The 16,228-nt window shown below is 35.9% G+C and overlaps 1 protein-coding gene across 1 annotated transcript in view; it reads left to right on the top strand.

Annotated features, from left to right (window-relative positions):
• LOC149565761 (putative glucose-6-phosphate 1-epimerase) overlaps positions 1–7,506 on the top strand; it is an 83,279-nt gene extending 75,773 nt beyond the window's left edge. Inside the window, exons 6-8 of the mRNA XM_089819251.1 lie at positions 5,973–6,075; positions 6,161–6,260; positions 7,142–7,506. Coding sequence (XP_089675377.1) covers positions 5,973–6,075; positions 6,161–6,260; positions 7,142–7,353 — 415 coding nt within the window. The 3' untranslated portion in view covers positions 7,354–7,506. The remainder of the gene's footprint in view (positions 1–5,972; positions 6,076–6,160; positions 6,261–7,141) is intronic.
• Positions 7,507–16,228: the final 8,722 nt, after the last annotated feature.

The following is a 16,228-nucleotide window of genomic DNA, read 5'->3' as shown; positions in this document are numbered from 1 at the left end:
TAAAGAGGCATATTTGATCGATCTACAAGACCATCAGGTTTGATATATATATATATATATATATACAGTATTTCATCTCAGTTTGATATGAAGTGCATGGTCACTATTAAGACATATTATCAGACTGATTATAATATGTATATGTATGCGAGTGTATGTAAAACATCCACTCCCATACATATACAATCCACAGTCTCAAGAGATCTGACCGAAGCTATTCAATAACAAGAAGTCATGTCAAGATGCAAGCATTTGGTGAAAATTGGGTCTTTCCAGCCTATTTACACGTTGGAAATGAATGAGTTCAAGCAAATCAGGTTTTCCAACACACTTAGCACATTACACACTTGCATATTCTTGCAAATCGCACTATTTGGACTCATCTACACATTTTAAAAACACATGTAAAGTACAGATCGTGGTTTAGGAAACCATTTACATATTGCATATTTGGCTTTATATGCAAATTGCACTTTTCCAAGGCATTTACATGTTCCTTGTTGCATAAAAATCCAAGCCTAGAGCTGGTCCCACTTTTCTTGGTGGATTACATGTTCCGGTTTACATGTAAATGAGCGATTTGGGGTTTGCAAAATGAAATGCATATTAAAAAGTGCATGTAAAACCACCCAGCCAAGTTGTTTTGATGAGAAACAAGTAGTTTTGCAAGCCAAATTGTGGTTTCTAAAAGCAAATACGCATTGCATATTGAAAAATATGTAACATGCAATAATCACACTTTTTGGGTGCAATTACATGTTTTATAACTTGAACAACTTATTGCTTCTATTTAGCACATGTTTAATTGATTGACTTAGGTAAATCTCACTTATTGGGGTCCATTGCATATTTACACAACATTTTATCTGTCATGTGTAAATGGGTTGAAAAAGTGAGATTTACACTCAATTGATTTTTGTTCAAACAATAAAGTGCAACTCAACATCAAATTAGATTAAAAAGTGCACTCTATAACTTAAAAACATAATATAAAGTGATTTTAAGTCATACATTTCCAAAAGTGCAACATACATCAAAATATATGGTCTAATATTTAAAATATGCAGTCGGAGTTCTAAAACCCGATTACAGATACAGTTAACCTTAATAATTTTGATTAACAACTCTGATTATATCCCAAGATAGCTCAAAACAAGGGCATGATCGAAAACAAAAGATTGAAGGAAACAAAAAGATAAAAGCAATCCAAACAAACACTCAAAAATGCAAAAAGGACTCTAAAGGTCTCAGAAATCAAGTAAAAGTTATCAAAATGAAAAACCGAAAAGGACCCGACAAGAACCTTTAGTAAAAAGACTTGCTATGTGGAATTGGGAAGATTAATTGATCAATTTTTGCCAATCGTATAGTGAGTTACCTTAGAGACTTAATTGGAAAAGTTTTGTAGTGTTGCCTCCATTTTGTGATAACAAAGTGAAGGACAACAGTTTGCATCTGTTTGCAAGAGCTGCTCATCAATGCATGGTATGTTGTCATTGATGGCAACTACAGTCACCAGTCTTAGCCACCATTCAGTTTTGTATGATTGCCAATAGTTTTGATCCAAGAAAATGACTAAGTATTAGAAGTAGAGCAGGACACAGTCAGATATAACAGCTTATTATAGACACAGATCAGAGAGTTAGAGATTGGATTGTAGGACATGCAAGTGGACATCATAATATGTCTAATTCGATCTTTGCAGATTTTGGAGATTCGGTACGCATGAGATATTCACAGGAGAATATTGACCTGAAACTATTTTTGCAAGACAAGAGCAATTTGGTAAGATCAGTCGGTGTGCTTGGTAAATCAATTTGGAGCATCAGTTTGATAATTTCACATGATAGGGCTAATTATGGATGACATAACACTTGCATAACAAGTTGTTATTTGGTGATTTGATCGAGAAATAGAGGACTACACATTTTATTATTTATCCTTTTGGACCAACAAAGTTATGCTTTTGAGCTCATGATCACATATTTAAGATCCAGTTTTTGGATGCAAAGTTGAGAGGAGGATGAGATGCGAATGGAAGGACATTATGTTGAGCAGAATGATGTTTTCTAATGCAGTATTAATTCAGAGCTACTAGTCAGTTGGGTCTTGGACTGTAAGGAAGACCATTTTGCTATGTAAAGTGGCTATATGCCTTGATGTATGTTGGTTTGTATTTGAGCAGTAAGCTCTTGGCTGTAAGCTTGAATGCAGGTCCATTCCCAATCTTTTGTACTTATTCCTTCGACGGGGTACTTATTACTGCAGTAGTGAGATATTTGCGGGTGTCATCCCCTTTGGGGTGTTTCCCTTAACAGGTTTTCCTAACTGACAAATCATGGTGCTATGATGTTGATGTTGTTTATCTTGATTGGTTTACTTTCAGTTGTTTGTGGATTTAAGTTGCGGTCTCTGTTTAAGAAGTTAAAGAATACTGCTGCACAGATTCGCCCCATGCCTCTCGGTGATCCCTAATCCTAACAACATCTATGTGTGTGTGATTTTTACATGGTTTTTATACTAACAAACCCAAATCCCCAAAAAAGATTTAGCTGAACCAGCAATTGGATCCTGGAACTAACAACTTAGATCTTGACCCTAATGATCAGTAGTATATGTAACCTCATATTTCCCTAATATATTTGCATATCAGCACTTATACTCAAAATTCACTTGAATGGACCATGCGGTTGGTTATCCAAATTCATGGTGAGTCCCTACCATCACTGAATCATAACATCTATTATCAATCACAAAGAGATGGCAAGCTTGTATGATTGCATATCCCACTAAAGGTTCAATTCATTCCCTATGTGAAGCATCTTAACTAATCACCAATTAAGTAAAAATGCTTGACTATAAATGAACATCTATTGAAAATAACCATTTACTATGTCATGTAGATGCAAATTTATTGAAGCTAGAATTCGATAGGTGTATAGACTTTAGAGAAAAGATGTAGGAGATTACTTTCTCAAGGATTTAAATCCTACTTCCTAATTGCCTTCCGACATGGATTGAAAGACTAATACTAATTCATGCATATTTATTCATGTGTGGTGCTTCTATATTCCAATAAATATATTTTGGATTTGACATATGAGTGAGAGTCAATGTCTAGCCATCTCTATCAAATGATTCCCCGAATTCTATAGCTATAGGAGGGTGAGGAGAAAGTTACTATTGTTTAAGACCCAACAGCTAGTAAGAGGACCAATTTGAGGCATGAGAAGAGCATCACTTGATAGTTACATAGAATTACTATAAGGGTGTCCAAAATATTACTCAACTATCACTCACTAATCTTACCACGGTCTTCCCTATTGATCTAGAAAATCCTTATAGAAATTGTTGAAAAAGTGGATGTTTAGAGCCCAATGCTATGTAAAAGATGAATATACTTAGCACTAGGAATGGCATTGAAGATACTCTGATTTAGGTGTTGAAATCTTTTGTTGCCTCTCCTTTTTCCTTGATTTTCTTTTAAGTATTGTGGGCATTGAAAAATCTATCGCCGACAATTACCTAGCCTTTAGAGACTCACTTACCAATGTCATGCAATTGTTCTTGTGCGTGAAATTGTGAGGTTGTAAACATGGCCTTCTTGTTGAATCAGGGTGGTAATGTATCCATAGAGTTGCCCATCTAGAAAAGGAATGACAATGGGTAACCACCAAAGAGAAACTTCCCTGACAATGAAGATTCTTCGTTCCCTCAGCATTGTGTATGGCTACAGTGAGGTGAACTTTTTGGCAACCTAGTGTTACTTTTGCATATCTTCATTATTTTTAACAAACTCCCATTATAGTTTATGCCTTGATGGATGTCTAAACCTATAAGATCAATTTCTAAGAAGATCGAGGCCTATAACCTTTTTGCATGCTCTAGTTGTAGCATAGGAAAGGAGGATGTTAGTAACACTCGTGGAATTTGGCTTTAAATTTGCCAATGGAATTTTCTTGAAATTGTGAATGCCTTTTCGATGTATCTATTTTGTGTGTATCCTAGCTTTGAGGCACTTTGTTACATTTGGATGTGCCTTCTCATGCCCTTGTTTCTTTGCCTACAAGTCTACCAAAGAATTGCAACGACCCATGCACCCTTTCTTTATGTCTTCATTCTTACAACCATGCCTGCAATGAAATTCCTTAATTTTTTCATGTCTTTTGGTTTCCCTCTCCATCTCCATTCTAAAAATCACCCCAAGATGATCACAAAAGAATCTGAATGAAATTCCTTAATTTTTTCATGTCTTTTGGTTTCCCTCTCCATCTCCATTCTAAAAATCACCCCAAGATGATCACAAAAGAATCTTAAATTATCTCCTCCTTCCACATCAATGCTTTGCACTTCCAACATGGGATCATGGATAGGGAAAGGGGATACCATACTATTTTAATCATGTGATAGGAAATTGTCTTTGTTCACTGTGCCCAAGCCCCCTCTCTCTCGGCCGACATGCTTATACCTACGTTGTAAGTTTGTCTCCTCGTACACTTATCCTATTTCAAAAGTCATTTTAAATTTTAAATTTATTTTATTATTTTATTTGATTTCTAGTCTTTGACCACAAGGGATGTGGAACTTACCATCTAGATCACTTATAGATTTGGGTAGGATTTTTGTGCCCCTTAAGATCATTTTTCAAGGAATTTAATGTGCTTTGCAAAGAGGAAAGCCCTAAAGTAAATTTTCAAATTTTGAGCATCAATAGCAAAAATAATCCCAACAAGATGACAATCTTAAAGTAAGGTGATTATCTTAAAAATTTTAACTACCACCTAGATCACTTCAATTTGGCTAAAATGCCTCTTCTAAACATTCAATTTGATTCATATAAAGTTCTTTCTTTGATGGAAGGAATGTTCTGTGATATATAACAGATAACTATCGACAATTCTTTCTTATCGAGGTCATGCTTCATTATTTTGAGCATGCTCATAAAAGGATCTCAAGTTGAATATCTTGATTAATTTATAAATGAATTGAATCATATACCTTGACCATTGTATGTCATTCTAGGCAAGGCTTGTAATATATTTATTAGATCTATTCAAACAGGAACAAATTTAGAAAAACTAAGTTACTTTTTCATTAAAATTGTTTAAACTTCAAGAATCTTCATACAGCATCAGTACTTATAAAGAGTTTTCATTGTTGAAGTGTGTTAATTATTTTGAGCTCATTTCAGTACGCTAATTTGAAATGTCACTCCATAGCCTCTCCAATTCTTCTTTATTGAAGTTTCATCTGAAGAGATTTGTAGAAAACTTGGCTTTTCATAGGACATATTATACTTTCTTTAAGTGATCACATTGTCTCCTAGGAAGGTAGTAAGAATATTTCCTGTGTTGTTAGATTTATTGTTAATTGACCGCATAAAAGGTGTGAGTCATTTTTCAGAAGAATATGAAAAGATATAACGAATTTTTTAAAATCAAATGTCAATCTATGCTAGAAAATCTTCATCATGCCTTCGTTCAGTTCTAATTTTCTAGTGCCAAATCCTCAGATTTATTTCAGTAGAATGAGCAAAAGCCTCTTTATTTTGATCTGAATAGCCATTGAGAAAATTAATGTAGCAAAAGAAAATGAAATACAATCACTCTGTATGGTGACTTTGGATGAGCTATTATCCTTTTGAAGGACAGACAATGAAAGTTATGCATTTTTCATCTTAAAAGTTGCCAAGGGATGCTCGCAGATGTTTAGGCTGATGCAAATTTTCTCACCAACTGCAAGATGGATTTTATCCCCGGCTATTAACAATGTGATTTTGTATTCTGATTCTTAGTATTATACTATTACAGGCTTTAAGGATTTTTGGAATTTGTTCTAAATAGTGTTATTGAAGCATTTGGAGTTATGGTCATTATTGCTATTTTAAAGTTGGCATCAGAAAAAGGGTGTCTTCAAAATAGGCAAGATTAATATTCCATCTAAGAGATAGCTTGCCATTTCTAATCTTGCAGTGAAGTGCGAATAGAAGGCTTGGAAACATTGGATTATCTGGACAACTTACAGAACAAAGAACGCTTCACTGAACAAAGTGATGCTATTACATTTGAATCTGAGGTAGGCTTGACTGTTGAAGTTTCATATAATGATTTACTGTGATAAAACATAAGCTCTAATAGGATTAAATCTTCCTGGTATGTAGGTGGATAGAGTTTACCTGAGCACCCCAACAAAAATTGCCATACTTGACCATGAGAAGAAGAGGACATTTGTTTTGAGGAAGGATGGCCTTCCTGATGCAGGTAAGCTGTAAAATTTGAAATGCGTGTATGATAAAAATATTATGATCAATATCTGTATGACTAAACTTTATTTCCTGCATAGGCTCTGATGAAGGTTCCCTCTAAAAGATATCATGTCACAAGAAAATCCGAGCATGAAACAATTTTCCCAACCTTCATTAACATAATGCTAAGCAAAGGTTCATATGTTCAAAGCACAGTAACAGGAAACTCCTCTCTCCCTCTTTTGGTGTGTGTATCCCCATATCTGATTTGGATATGTATTCCATACAGACCGGATACATGCCAAATACTGTACCCACCTGAGCCCAAAAAACCTTGATTTTCTAACTGTGCCGAATATAATGTGATTTGATTTTTTTACAAGTTTAAAGTCTTCCCAAATTCAATTTAAAGTAAAGCAACTTCTTTTAAAAAAATTGGCATAAACAAAACCTACACCAAATGAGAAAGACAACTGAAAAGTATTTTATACCAGACCCATTTTTTGGGGTTATCGTCTAATGAAACTCTACTATTTTTGCATATTGTAAAGTGTTAAATTAACTTATTATTGAGCATGTGTCTATATTGCTTTTAACGTAACAAAAACCTCCTCTGATAATTTTGAAATTGTGTTAAATATGTGTGCATGTATTTTTTTGTTAATGTCAATCCAGCCATATCCATATTGGGGGTCTTAAAAAATGGCTGTATCTATATCCAATACCATATCTATATTTGTATCCGTATCTGTGTCCATGCAACTTTGGTTCAAAGTAGAAATCACTGTTTAGATGACTCTTCACTTTCTGTAAACAGTAAATACTAGAACATTTCAGTTTTAATACATTTCATAAATTATAATAAGTTTATTTAATTGGATATTGGATATGTTGCAGTTGTCTGGAATCCCTGGGAAAAGAAAGCTAAAGCCATAGTGGATTTTGGAGATGATGAATACAAGCATATGTTGTGCGTTGATGGTGCAGCCATAGAAAAGCCCATAACTTTAAGATCTGGAGAAGAATGGAAAGGTCGCATTGAATTATCTACAGTACCATCCAGTTACTGCAGTGGACAATTAGATCCTCGGAGAGTGTTAGAAGGTTGAGAGAAACATGCCCTAAAAGGTCAACCAGTTATGGTCCTGTTTAATTTATCTGTATGAAATTATTAATGACCTTTCATTCAGTTGGTTATGATTACCTTCAAAAAACATGTTCCTAATAAGATATAATCAATGCATTATTTTTTTTATAGAGAATTTGCAATGCTTATGAAATTTAACAAGATTAAGAACCTAATGTGGGCTTGATATAAAATTATTCCTTTATAAAAAACTTATAGATTTCCATGTGGCGGCCTCGTAGAGCTACCCAGAATTTGCTTTGTCTTTGTAGCCACTGAATAAAAACCAGAAAATTGGTCAGGCGAGAGCTACACGCTTGATTTGATCAGCCATTTTGTTTGGAACAACTTGATTGACTTCTTTTTAATAGCTGATCCTCTATTCATTTTGAGTTCAATCAGGATTATAAATGAAGATAAAAGTGTAATTGTAGATTATAAGTGTGTGGATGCTTGACTTCAGTATTAGTTAGGGATGCGGCTCTCCTCCCTACATATTGCACCGTTGACTAAATTTCAAAAAAACAAAAACACAATGATTTTTTTTGAAATTTTCAGCATTTGATCTTCATAATCTGTATATTTTGTGATATTAAGAACAATTTTTTTGAGAAAATTTCGCTGTGTTTTTGTGAATCTGAAAAAGAATCATGTTTTACTTTTTTTTTGTCTTTAGTGCATTTTGTCTGAAGATTAGCCCGCGCCATTAGTTAGTTGTGAACAAAAATTTTAACATTTACTCCCATCAAATCAATGATTTGCTGTGACATCTATTAAATGCTGTAACTGTTATTGGTAAAAAAATATAGGACTGAATATAAGGAACAGACATTTTATATTATAGTTGAAACCGTGAATGTTTGGCTACCAAGAAGAGGGTTTTGACGCAAGTTATAGCAGATGGTGCTCATGATGTAAGATTTTGTTACCCTGTTTTTGAGCATAAGAAATTTTCAGATCTTTATGTCCAAGTCCTCAAGATGCAAACTTTAAAAGGTGAAAATATCTTAAAACATCTGCAAATAAAGGTTCTAATCAAGATTGCATTGTGGTCATCAGGGCAAAATTCCTAAGTCATTTAAACTACATGAAATGAAGAAAAGGACATTACTTGAAATGAGAGCCTTACACGGGTGAATCAAAAACATATGAAGGAGGCTTGAAAACTCATAAAATACAGAGAAGGTGAAGCAAATACATTGTCGGTAGGGTGAAAAATATTATGGAAACAAGAGCTTTGTGCACAGAGTTCCTGCCTATGCAATTTATGAAAATTTTTGCTTTATCAATATCTGAATAATTTTTTTTTAATATATTATAAAAATATGAGTTGAAAAATTAAAGATTTTTTGCTAGACTTGAATGTTCCTACCTTGATCAACAAATGATAATAATAATTAATATAGAAATAATAAAATAAATAATATTTTAATTATTTTTATAAATACACAAATAATTGATAATTATAATATTTTGAACAATTTTATAATTTAAGTCTTATAAATTTAAAATAACTAACTAAATGACAATCTTTATGTTAAAATTTAGTCAATCGCAAGTACCTTAGATGAAAAAAAGCACATTTAACTATCAATTTTGCAAAAAAAATAAAACATGGATTACACTCACAAAAACATAATCTAATATTAATATTAATCAGAAAGACACAATGAATGGACATAATTAGCCTATTCTAAAATTGAACACAAATTTTGAAATAGAGAAGTGGATCAACCCCACTGATAAATACCACTATATCTCCACAAAACTTCTCATTTTTATAGGATCTAAAAATAAGTACCTATTGATTTTGAACTCAATGTTTGTAGTTGACATTCTCTAAACATTTTCAAAAAACAAACATTCATTCTGATTTTTTCTCCTTCCAACTCGTACTTGACCTTATTTTTTGGTGCCCGTTTATTCTTTTTCCACTAAGACATCTCGCTCATAGAAGATTTAGATGGATGATTAAATACTTTAGCTTGAGTCCTTTCTTTCTCCAGCGATTGGTGATTTATTTTTTGTAAAGGTGTCAGCCCTCTTTATCTTTGAGAGGGATTAGTTTTGAAAAGTGAAGAAGAGGATTGAATCCTTTCAGTATAATTTAATTTACTCACAGGTATTTTAGAGCCTCAATTCAATAGCCATGGGCATGTGAAGAAATGGGCACAAATAATAAGAGGAGAAAATTTTGTGAAAATATCGCAAGAAGAAGACAAAGGAAATGGTGAAATGGCGTTGAACTACGACAAAGGAAATGGTGAAATGGCATTGAACTACGATGGAGTCAGAAATGCCCTATCCTCCTATAGATTTGTGAGTTGAAAACCAACAAAAAGTTTCTCCCACAATAGGCAGAGGAAATCCACATCTAGCACTAGAAGTTGGAGCACGACAATTGGGTTGGGCTAATCTCAAATCATGTTATCTTTGCAAGAATGGAAATTTTAGAGTTCTCTATCAAACTACAGAGAAGTTTCTAGAAACCCTTTGTCTAATTTCTAATGTCAAAAATCATTTTAACCCCTAGCATAATTGCCCTTAACCAATCAAACAATAGAAAATTTTGACACAAAATTAATTAAAAAATAAACTATTTTTTAACTTTAGGAATTCATTGAATTGAATTTAGTTGTGAAAATTAATTATAGCGACCACCAAAAACATTAGTACCCTTGCCTTATGCAAGGCAAAGACTAATAATCTCATTTTTATATATAGTTGGCAAAGATGGTAAAAAGATCAATCGATCAATAATAAAACCTTTGAAAGAGAACTTAGTTTGTAACTAAAAAAAAGTGTTGTTAAAACATGTCAGTAATTACACCGAGAGGTGTTCTATATAATAGCAGCACAAGTTCCAATCCAAGCATGGGAATATGCTAAAAAATATTCTTTGTCAATAAAAAAGAATGGATGCCAATTACAAAAACCAAAAAAGAATAATATAAGAAAGTTTCAAATTCTTTTATATTAAATTCATTTCCATACAGACTGTCAGGATCACATGATAAATGAATACTATAAGAAAGTTTAAAATTATTTTATATTAAATTCATTTCCATACAGACTGTTGTGATTGCATGATATTGAATAGCCAATACTACATGACATTAATACATACAGGTAGTGATGCACTTCAGTAAATTATGTGTTTCATATGTATTTCACCACAACTAGGGGAAGTGGAAGATAAAAATGTCTTAGAAAAACAACTGGTCATGCAGCGCACAGGTAAGAGAGGCATTGTAAAATTAAATTAATAAACTTCCATCTTTATGCATTTCGGTCTGCTGAAGCAGAACCATCACCCATTGATCTTATATAAACCAAATTTGGTTTCTATTCAACACCGGATCGAACAATATTTCAACTTGCAGAGTATGTTTATGCATATTTCAGAATGTTTGTTGATGTTCTTTTCATTTTGTTTGATTACTATCTTTTTTTAGTTCTTTTTTATTCAAATCCCATTTACTCTGTTCTTTGGCCAAAATAATTTTTATATAAGTTTGTTTTTCTTTCACTCATTTCTATGCAGCAACTATTGTACCTGATGCCTACATTCATTTGTTTCATGTGAGCTTTACAGGTATGCTCTTAATATACATTTCAATTTTTGAAAACATGCATTGAAAATCATACAAGCAAAGATTGGCTACTTAAATCAATAATAGTGCAATAATGTAATTTTGAATTCTTTAATAATTAGATGGTTGTTGAAATGTAAACTTTCACTCTTGCTCAATAATAGTTTTAATAACTCTAAATAATTTTAGAATCATTTAAAGATGTTTGCGATATTGATTTTAAAATAAATCTTTTTAAACAAGATGATATTATTTTAAATAATTTCATAGATCTATATAAGTTTCATTGTCTTAGATAAGAATTGAAATGAATAGATCTACATCACAAGAGAATACAAGTCCATTGTTTCCCTATATTCAAAACTTATATTCTTTGTTGTATAGTTTAAATAAGACTAATACAAGTCCATTGTTTCCGCGTATTTAAATCTTATATTTTGTTAGCAAAAAGAGGGGTAAAAATTTATTAAGACAGAAAGAAATACAACAAGGAGAGCTCAACAAGGAGCTCGATCCTGAGCAACAAGATCATCAAATTCTTGCACCATCTCAAAGGACAGTTGCCTCCTATCCCTAATATTCCAACCCGGATCATGACTAGATGCCCATTTGGCTAAACAATCAGCAGTTCTATTCCATTCACGAGGAATATACGTGAACCTAATGAACTGAAAAGAGGAAGAGAAGAAAAGAATCTGCTTAACAACAGTGGCCAGCTACCAACTAACATCCTCAAGCTCTTGCGAAGAAAGCATGTTCACCACCACCTGGGAATCAGACTCACAGATAATCTTACTCCATCCCCGCAAGCAACACTGTTCCACAGCATATAAATAGCCTGAGCTTCCATGAGATTGTTAGTATAATCACCCTTATGAACTGAGAAGAAAAATTTAACATCCCCAGAACTACAACGAGCCACTCCGCCAATACCAGCCGGACCAGGATTCCCACGGGAAGAACCATCAATGTTAATTTTCAGAACTCCACAGGGAGGAGGAGTCCAGTGCCCATCCCGGTTAACCCGACCCTTCCTCTGATGGTGAAGCTGCCTAGACATAGAAGGAAACCTATGAGCTGCAGCCCCATCCTGCAGAGGAAAATTGAGGCAATTACAGATAGCAAGATCAACCGGATCCATACCCCCATCAAGCTCACACTTCACAAGAATAGTTTCCTAAAGAGAATGTGATATTTTCCACCAAAGATGCAAAACACCAAGCCGAACATCTTGGAATATGCGACGATTCCTCTCCAACCAAATATGCCAAAGCATGAAAGATGGGCCAGCAATCCAAGCAGCATGGAGAAAAGAAGACTTGGAGGGAGCAGTACCCAAGCGGGCCCAAAACTCAGGCAAAGAGGAAGCATGCCGACAAGAGCAACCCCAAGTGCTCCACCAAAGGTGCCATATCTGAGTAGAATAGGAGCAATGGAAGAACAGATGGGAGACAGACTCCTCTCCATTACCACACAAAACACAATAAGAGGGGCCCTGAAATCCACGTTTACAAAGATTATCCCAGGTAATACAACGGTTGTGAGCCACTAGCCACATGAAAAAATTGCACTTGGACCAAGAAACTTTATTCCAAACTTGCTTCCACCAAGGGACCTCGGCATCCCCAAATAATTGTCTAGTTATCTCCTGATACCCAGCAAAGACATGATATTTACCAGACAAGGTACCGCCCCAAGCCAAAACATCTGGACCAAGCAAAGAAGAACACTCTCTAGAGGCCAGAATTTGAGAAAGCTCCTGATGATCCATGTTTGTACCTCCAGGAGGCCAATCAGAAGAATGCTTCCATGTGTAACCAACAACAGGTCCCAATTGATAAGGAGTCTTGTAATGAGCCACTTTATCCCATCCAGTGGCAAGAAAAGAGTCACAAAGAGGCTGAAGATGAGGGTATATGGATAAAATGGAAGGGAATCCATCCCAAGCATTAGACCAAAACAAAGCCTGAGAACCTCCTTTACATATCCAAAACAGACCCCTCTTTACCAACATCGCACCTGTCTTCAAAGTATGCCAAACCATTGAGCCACGACCTTCAAGAGGAAGTGCAGAAACAGAGCAAGGATCAGCACCATGAAAATATTTATGAGTGATAATATGAGCCCAAAGTTGATGTTGTCCAGAGCACCATCGCCAATAAAGTTTAGCAGCCAAAGCTTGACTACTCAATAGCGCAAATCGAAGACCAAGACCACCCTCCTTTTTAGGCCTACAAACAGTTGCCCAATTAACCAGGCTCCATTTAGTACTACGCAAATTACCACTCCAAAGGAATTGTCGAGAAAGAGAATCAAACTCCTTGAGAAAGTAAATAGGTGCAGCGTGAACCATGCTTCGATAAGTAGGAAGAGCTTGGATAACAGCTTGAAGAAGAGTAACCCGGGCAGCAGTAGAAAGCCATCTATGAGTCCAATGATTTACCTTATCCTGAAGCTTGGTAATCAAATTTTTCCAGAAGAGACGTGGCTGCCTGGAAACAACAATAGGGATGCCAAGATAAGTCAAAGGAAGTGATCCTATTTGAAACCGTAGGATACCAACAATCCTGTGCTGAATAGAATCAGGAGTGTTAAAAAAGTAAATGGAAGATTTGTGCTCATTAACTTTCTGGCCTGAAGCTGCCAAATAAACGTCCAAAGCATGTTGAAAGGCTTCAGCTTCCTTGATCCTAGCAAGACCAACAAGAGCAGAATCATCAACAAATTGAAGATGGGAAAGAGAAGGTAAGCCATTACCCCACCGCCAGCCTTGAATAGAATTCTGGGACACCTGATGCTTAATGAATCTGTCCAAGCCTTCAGCCATGATGATGAATAGATATGGGGAGAGAGGGTCACCCTGGCGGAGGCCTCTAGAAGCACCAAATAGTTGAGAAGGTTGACCATTAATAAGAACTGAAAAAGAGGCAGAAGTAACACAACTCATAATCCAACTCACCCAGTCAAAGCTAAATCCAAAAGAAAGAAGAATACTCCTTAGGAAGCTCCATTTAACTCTATCGTAGGCCTTAGCCATATCCAGCTTAACAAACATGGCTCTCTCCCTAGAAGTAGCCATAGAGTGAATAGCCTCAGTAGCAATAACCACCCCATCCAAAATTTGTCTGCCAGCAACAAAACCACCTTGTTCTTCTGAGATAATAATGGGAAGCCACCTTTTCAATCTCTCAGCAATCAACTTAGTAATAACTTTGTAAACCACATTACATAAGGCAATTGGTCTAAAACACTCCAATTGATTAGCACCCTCTCTCTTAGGAATAAGAGTCAAGAATGTAGAGTTCAAAGCTCGAAGCATCTGCTTGCTAGCATTGGATTCTTTAACCACCTCCAACAAATCATGATTAATGATGTCCCAAAATTCCTGAAAGAATTCAATTGGAAAGCCATCAGGACCAGGAGCCTTCCCCTTAGGCATGCCAAAGACCACCTCCTCCAGCTCTTCCAAAGAAATAGGACGCATGAGATAATCATTCATTTCTTGAGTGATAAGGGAAGGAATACAGGACAAAATAAGATTTTCTTCATTATCAGTAGGAGAAGAGTCCTCAGAGAAGAGGGTAGAGAAGTACCAAATAGCCTCCTGGAACAAAGCTGGCAAGGAATTCAGTTGGATACCTTGAGAATTAACCAAAGAAGAGATAGTGCTCTGATTCCGGCGAGATTGCACTGTTTTATGGAAAAAGGCAGTGTTACGATCACCTTCCTGGAGCCAATCAACTCTAGCCTTTTGCTTCCAAAAAATTTCCTCTCGAAGTTCCCATTCTTCTAGAGCTCTAGAAGCAAGGGATTCAGCCTTGCCAAGAGCCTCTGAGAAACCTCGATCTCTAATCTCCCTTGTGATGACATCAAGATCTTCTTAAGCAAGCCTTTTCATAAAGTGAAGGTTCCCAAAGCATTCCCTATTCCATATCTTGAGCTTCCTTTTAACATATTGAAGCCTTTTAGAAAATGAGAACATTGCAGTACCATATGCAGGAGCACCATCTTTCCACCAACAGAAAACATAATCATGAAGAGAGGAGTCCCGAAGCCACATCAACTGAGACTTAAAAGGAGGATGCTTCGGAACATAAGCCCCTATAGCGGAAAATTTGATTGGCCAATGATCTGAACCCCTCCGATCAAGGATTTCTGAAGAGATAGTAAGGGTGCCACTAACCCAGAAGCAAGAAACAAGAAATCTATCCAGACGTTCTGAGATAGCAGCAACACCAGTCTTGCGATTATTCCAGGTATAGAGACCATTAGAAGGCTTAACATCAGAGAGATGAAAAAGAGATATATGTTGTCGAAGAAGGGCAGAAGAAGGCCCCAATCTAGCCAAACCACCATGCTTCTCCTCCAGACTTAAAACTGAATTGAAGTCCCCTGCTAACACCCAAGGATGATAAGGATGACAATTTCTAACATATTGAATATGTTCCCAAAGTTCCTCCTTTCCCACAAGATCAACAGGTGCATACACATTAGTAACCATGATTACCTCTCCTGAGTCTAGAGCAGAAGCTACCATAGAGAGAGCTGAGCGAGAAGACATCTAGCCAAGAGGAGAAATTTTTTGAGGATCCCAAAATATAGCTAAACCACCCGCACTGCCTATTGCCCCAACACACTGGCATTGGCCACGAGACCAAATACTAGAGGCATGTTGGACCATAGACTCCACAGAGAGCTTAATCTCTTGGATACAAAACACATCAGGGCTATGATCAACCACCAAGTTATGAATAGCCTTTTGTCTAGGGATGCTATTCAACCCCCTTACATTCCATGAGAGAATAATCATCATTGGGTAGAATTGGGAAAATGAGAATCCAAAGGTTTCACTGAACTAGACTCAATCAATATATCGCCTGTGAGTTTAATCTTCTCTTGGTCTATTTTGCGCCCACTCCTTAGAGGAGTAGAAGAAGCCCGCTTAAAGGGTCGAGACATCAACCCCAAGGGGAGAGGAGAACCCTTGCCCTTACCTGATGGTAGCACATCCTTAACCAAGTCAGCTAAAACAACATCATTATCCTCCAACACTGCAGGAGTCACCAGAGCCTCTGTCACAGGAGCTACAGGGCCCTCACAGTTCTGATATACTACAACTTGGGATGCCCCACAAGCATCATTAGGAACAGATCTCTCATCTGGGCAAACTGGATCAGAAGAGATAGGAGGAGGAATACCCTCCTCTAGAACCATACTATCCAGCACCTCAAAGCGGTTAAAACCTGAATCAGATAATCTTTCTAT

The sequence above is a fragment of the Cupressus sempervirens genome, chromosome 3 (assembly GCF_028749045.1).
Source record: "Cupressus sempervirens isolate cs-2001-9-10 chromosome 3, ASM2874904v1, whole genome shotgun sequence".
Taxonomy (NCBI): Eukaryota; Viridiplantae; Streptophyta; class Pinopsida; order Cupressales; family Cupressaceae; genus Cupressus; species Cupressus sempervirens.
Note: the sequence above shows the minus strand (reverse complement) of the source record. Positions and strands in the feature narration are given on the sequence as shown.